Source organism: Dryas octopetala, chromosome 7 (assembly GCF_963921425.1).
Source record: "Dryas octopetala chromosome 7, drDryOcto1.1, whole genome shotgun sequence".
Taxonomy (NCBI): Eukaryota; Viridiplantae; Streptophyta; class Magnoliopsida; order Rosales; family Rosaceae; genus Dryas; species Dryas octopetala.
The window spans coordinates 2445174-2451205 of record NC_141372.1 but is presented as its reverse complement, the minus strand read 5'-3'; the positions used below and the strand labels follow the sequence as shown (position 1 = coordinate 2451205).

The 6032-nt window shown below is 34.0% G+C and overlaps 2 protein-coding genes across 2 annotated transcripts; both read right to left on the bottom strand.

Annotated features, from left to right (window-relative positions):
- Nucleotides 1–384: 384 nt before the first annotated feature.
- On the bottom strand, nucleotides 385–1155 carry LOC147278391 (uncharacterized). The gene has a single exon (XM_086250159.1). It carries the CDS (start codon nucleotides 1153–1155, stop codon nucleotides 385–387), a length of 771 nt encoding a protein of 256 aa, XP_086106285.1.
- A 594-nt stretch (nucleotides 1156–1749) lies between these two features.
- LOC147278390 (enhancer of rudimentary protein) lies at nucleotides 1750–4453 on the bottom strand. Its single transcript, XM_086251449.1, has 4 exons — nucleotides 4321–4453; nucleotides 3544–3637; nucleotides 2652–2772; nucleotides 1750–2182 (listed from the first exon to the last, which is right to left on the bottom strand). Exons 1-4 carry the CDS (start codon nucleotides 4321–4323, stop codon nucleotides 2092–2094), a joined length of 309 nt encoding a protein of 102 aa, XP_086107575.1. The 5' UTR covers nucleotides 4324–4453; the 3' UTR covers nucleotides 1750–2091.
- Between the last annotated feature and the right edge of the window lie 1579 nt (nucleotides 4454–6032).

Genomic DNA, 6032 nt, shown 5'->3' with positions numbered 1-6032 from the left:
ATGATGGAAATTAATCAGGGCAAGGAAATGCCAACTGCACCAGAAATCTGAAACAATAATTAGCAAAGCCAAAAGAGAAAACCAACTGCACCAGCAAAAATAAAACCTGAACAAAAGTTGCGCAAGGCCAATTAATCTAACTGAACAAAAGTTGCGCTTTCTCAAGCCCCTCAATGTATATATTGAAAATTTCTGCTTTAGTTAATAAATTCACAATGCTCCTCCATGTATAATGAGAATAAAGAGTTGACCAAAAATAATAATAAAAGAAAGAGTTAAGTCACCAGCAAATACAAGTGAACCGCTGAATCCTGAAAACTTTAATGAAAACAAGTTTAGTACTTTAGTTCTTCCTATATATCTAGTAGCTAGCTGCTAGTTCCTTCACCATGGAAGCACAAATGGGAAGAAGTAACCATTATTAATTTCACTCTTTCTTGCTGGTAACTTTGACCACTTTCTTGTACGAATGTCCCACTTGACAATATCTCCATCGATATTTAGATACAAGATATCCTCGTTATTGGGGTCAAAAGCTATCGGCTCAACCACATCATCATCAACCGGAAACATACTTTGGTCCAGTGAATAAGCTCTCATTTGAGATTTGACAGCTCCATCGACAACCATCTGATCACGATCATCTTGTTCTTCTTTCAACTCGTAAACAACCAGAGTATCAGGTAGGTACTGGTAGTCACACATCCGCAAACACCCTCCACACACGCCAAGGCAGGCAATCCCAGACTTGTCTCCAACTACAGCTGGGTTTTCAAAATCAATGAAACGACATTTGTAATAATCACTAGCATCATCACCATTACTACTACTAGTACTGTTCTTGAACATGAACGGATCAAACCGACCGTTTTTACCTTTGAGGTTTATCAGAGTGCCCACTATTGGGGTTTGTTTATCAATCTGAAGACGCAGAAAGCGCCCTATCAAATAAGGATCGGAGATCAAAGTGCACCAACGCTTGGACACACACCTACATTGAAAAACTAATTGATTGCGAGGAAGTCGACAAAGAATTTCAACCAAAACAATGTCGGGGAGATCATCCAAGTTAAAATTCATCAATTTTGATGATCCTCTGCTTGATGACGATGGTGTTTTTGATCTTTTCACAAAGTCAATATGATCGGAGGTCATGGCGCCAGAAAGATATTTAAGGGTTTTTACTCCAAGCAGAAGATAATATAAAAGTGACAGTCTTGCAATATATATATACAAAAGCGACAATTACGGAAGGCGTTTCCGAGGGAAATACGAACAACCTATTTGGCGCCCGAAGTCGGCGATTACCCGTTTGATACTTTGATGTTTGAAAACCTTGTTGTGGTGTACTGTTTTTGCAGTCTTGCCCCCACATTACGTTAAAATAGCATTTTGGTCCGACATGCTTTTCGGTGATTTTTTTTTCTGGTAAATTGGAGGCAAAAAGCCCAGCAACAAAGAAGTATCGAGCAAAAGAAAAAAGAAAAAAGAAAAAGAATTATATTCTTACAAAGAGAATTTAAAAATTCTCAACCACTAATATCGAGCAAATTAATCATCATATGTAACCCCCTTCTTATGGAATAACAGATTTGGCAGGACTTGTTTTGTAACATACAATATTTATGTCACAAGGCATGCACAAATAATTCTATGATTCTGAATTTCTGATATGCACAAACAAGTCTGCAGTTCCACAAACCCTTGGAAAACAATCATGCTGGGTGACATGGTGTAAGGTTGTAGAAGTAATAAAATATGAACTCTTAACAACAAAGTAGGAAGTTTAGATAGTACAAAAGTCTAATATCACAATTGTCAAGCTTTTGAAACAAAGAGAGTGCATTGCTACGGAATTAACCACCCAATACAAGAGTTCCTTTTCATCTGAAACTTGTGCAAAGCCACCACTACTTTAAAGATATGTGCATAAAGGGGAAAAGGTACAACACCATACTAAACATAGACCAGATGCAAAGCCCAGATAATCTAAAATTATACACTTCATAGGTATTTCCTTCATATTGGATTCCAGTCTACAAATACTCTTTTGGTGATCAATACAGAACTAAGCTGCAGCATTGATCATATTCAATGTGCCAGTTTTTGTAGATGCCGAAGTGTCCTTTGTTTAATCCACTGTCGGTCATATGGCAGATAAGCCTGAATTGAGTGATCATAACTGCAAACCAGAATCAGAAGCAAAGTATCAGTTTCCTACCAGGGCAACTTTCAAATTAAACTGGATGTCCATTGAGTGGGCTTTAGTGGATGGATAAAGTAAGCATGCCATGCAGCTAGCCAGCCTATTCCTTCTATGAGCAGGCCTATGGTAACTCCTGTTTGGCTTTGCAGCGTGATGGAAAAAGAAAAAGTCTGAACCTTAAAATCTTGAACTGGAAAAGAACCTTGTTTATTTTTATACAAAATTATAAATTATTTAAACTTCCATATGTCTTTCTAGACAATTGAATCTGTTGCTCTATAGTTTAAAAGACCAAAAAAGAATGTATTTCAAGAACACAACCATATGTGTGTGTGTATATAGATTCCATAATAATTGTGTGTGTGTGTGTGTGTGTGACAGAGAGAGACAGAGAGACAAAGAAAGACAGAGTGAGAGGGGGAGAGAGAGAGAGAGAGAAACATACACTAAAGCACTCATGTCAGCGAGGCCATCGATAAAATTATAGAGATCTCCGATGTCATAAGAGATATTTCTAATTGCTGGATTTAACTCCCTCAGCTTCCTCTCATACAGCCCACATATACCTATACATGCGCAGCAGCATAACCACCAGTGAATGCAAACAAAAAATTGAGGGTTCTAACCACATTGTACCCCTTTTCATCCAAAAATACGAGAAACAGTATCCAATTGTTAACCAAGACATTTAAAAAAACTCACCAGAAAGATATACATATATATATGCATAGAAAAAAGAAAAAATGGGACATGCGGAAAAACCGAGTTTTCTCTCATATGAAGTGGAAGTATTATATGTGACATGAATTATCATGTTTCCATGAAAACAAGTACACTAATCCTAACATATGTAGTATAGTATACTCACTCACAGTTGACATTCATATCCACTGAGGACATGCTAATCTTTCATTTCTTTACCCCATACAGGTCTACAGATCTCACATTGCCCAAGCAAGGTACCCCTAATACTCCCTACTAATCAATCATCAAATCCTTCACTTTTATGAAAAATGTAGTTATTCATCCTATGAGGTGAAAGTAAATGCCTTGCTGTCTCTTACTATATAAATCATCTATGCCCTTTCTTCAGTTTCTTTTGAGAAATCAGCAGCTCACAAGCATTTTTTTTATATATATAACAATTCCCTTTACAGTCATATATTTCATTTGAATGACATAAGGAAGAAGTTTCATAGCTAGCTTCAAGGGCTAAATGCATTCTGGAGTCAAATGATTTGAACAATGATAATAATGATAGTGTAATAATAGCAGTTCTTATAAAATAAAATAAAAAAGTTAGAAGTATAATAACAACAAGCATAAACACAACATACCATCCATTGCTTGACTTATTGAATCATAATCCATAAAGGTTCTAGTTGCTTTGTTCTGAGAAGTTTGCATTAGAATGATGGTGTGCCTGTTAGCCTACAAATGATGATAAACATACAATTTAGTCAACATTCAAACAAGACACGGGAATGTTTTCTTGCTAGAGTAACTTACAATGAAACACGAAAAGTACTGTTCATATCAAGAACTATAAAATCATAGTAGGCATAATCCACAAATTGAAAGCGAAACATTATAGATGTAGTTGTGGTATTATAAAAGCTTGACAACAAAGTCAAATAAAAAAATACATAAAATCTATATTTTGAAAAACCCAAAAAATAGGGACATAGCCATCTGTTTGGTTCCCTATAAAACGAAGAAAAAAAATAGCAAACAAAGGAAAGAATGAAAAAAAGAGAACTTTTAAGGCTAAATAAGCTCTGGTATTTTTAATTTTCTCGAACACGACAAAAAGATAGCCTAAAGTAAGTTTATCAAGCACAGACTTTTAGATTCTCAGGTCCTATGCCAAAATTGTCTCAGCAACCAAGAAGAGCATTATATTGGTTTAAAGAAGAAAAATTGACTGAGAAAATTACCAAAAAACGAAACCCTAATTTTGCATAAAGGAATGCTTTTTGGTTTAGGAACAAAACCCACATGCTTGAAAATTAATATTTACATAAAGAAAAGTGAGATTCATACCATTACATTTAGGAAATAAAGAATTGTAAAGAGAAAAAATAAATTAATAAGAGAAAAAGAAAGTAGGTTACCATGTGAGAGCTGATAGTGATGAACCAAAAGCTCACAGCAATGTTATGGTTTGGTTTCGTAGCAGCGACGCGACCACCTGAGGGCGAGAGAGAGAGAGAGAGAGAGAGAGAGAGAAAGAGAGATGAAGAAGACATGAGAAGAGCCAGTAGTTTAGAGCCACGTCAGAAGTCAGAACTGAGGGCGAAATAGACAATTTAGATTGTAGGTCCAGTGGTCTTTTGATGGAGAATTAGCCGTTGGATTTGTTTTATTTTTCTTGCGTTATTATGGTAAAAAAATGTGGAAAAGAAGAAAAAGCGAAAGACTTTGGGCTAGGGCAGGTCAACGCAAGTCAATGAAAAATGGGTTTGTGGAGGAGTCAAACTAGCAAAGAACCATTTTGGTATTTAACAATTAAGACAGAGTAAATCGACATCAAAACAAATTTAGGACAGAGTAATTTCTTTCTTTAATAAAAGGCTATGGTAATGTTTTCTTTTTCTTGGATAGAGAAGGACATAGTAATTAGTAAAGTTAGATTGTGTATGATATAATATCAGATGACACCATGAACAATTCATGGTATTAGACTAAGGTTTTTGTTAATAGTTTCTTCTAAAGCATCAAATTTTTTTGTTTAAGTGTTTGTAGCTATAGACTTGTAGTTTTAGTGGAAGAAAATGTTTGCCCCGCACTCGATATGTTGGATTCGATCTCTCCCTCTCTACCAAAATAGTCATCCATTTAAAATTGGCTTATTATTTGGTTTAGGCCTTCAAAGTAATTCAAATTCTCACATCATATTTTAATATTTATTTTCTTTCACGTTATTCTCTAAATATTTACCATTATAAATATTGAATAATAATATTGTTTTAATTTAATATTACTGTGGCATCACGTGGGCATAAAAATTAATTTAATATTATTTTAAAATTTTGATCTTTAAAAAAATTCAAAAAATAATAATAAGCCTATAAAATTTTGTGAATAATAATAAATTTATAAAAAGAATTACACATGATACCCTAAAAGCAAGTCCATTGTGTAAACCTCTTTAAGATTTTGTACAATGTACAATTCACGTGCCAATAAGCATCATCATTCTTTACAAAACCCAATTCTGCCTATGCTATTTTTTCGATCCTCTGAATATTTAAAAGAGGAAATTACAGATTTAGTACAGTTATTTTATATCTAGTTCAATTTTGGTTCACAATCTTTTTTAAGTTCTGTTTTGGTCCACTAATTGTTTCACTTGTTCAATAAAGGTCCAGATTTGTTTTCTCAAATTTGGCCTGCTTTTTACCCTATCAAATCTCACCCAAATTCAGCAAATATATACTTATTTTAAAGCTATGCATTTCTTCTTTACAACCATATAAAGATCATTCAAATTGGAGTTCTAAAACTCAAGATAATTGACCCTAAAGTAGGGTACCCAAAACTGCCAATTTTTCAAATTTCACCAAATTTCAATTCTCTTAGATTATAATACTCCAAATTTGTTTTTATGACTAAGAAATGATGAAATATAACTTATACTTCAATTATAATTGAAGAAAACACAACCTAAAAAATTTAAAGTCACAAATCTGGACCTTTATTGAACAAATGAAACAATTAGTGGATCAAAACAGAACTTAAAAAAGATCGTAGACCAAAATTGAACTAGGTATAAAATAAGTGGACCAAATCTGTAATTTCCTCATATTTAAAAAGAGCATGAGTA

Bases quoted from the DNA above. Each gene is read 5' to 3' on its own strand.
- LOC147278390 (XM_086251449.1), bottom strand. The intron at 2,773-3,543 runs GTATGTTGTGTT...GCGCATGTATAG, and splicing joins AATAAGTCAAGCAATGGATG to GTATATGTGGGCTGTATGAG. The intron at 2,183-2,651 runs GTATGTTTCTCT...TCTGGTTTGCAG, and splicing joins GCTGACATGAGTGCTTTAGT to TTATGATCACTCAATTCAGG.
- LOC147278391 (XM_086250159.1), bottom strand. From the start codon at position 1,155: ATGACCTCCGATCATATTGACTTTGTGAAAAGATCAAAAACACCATCG.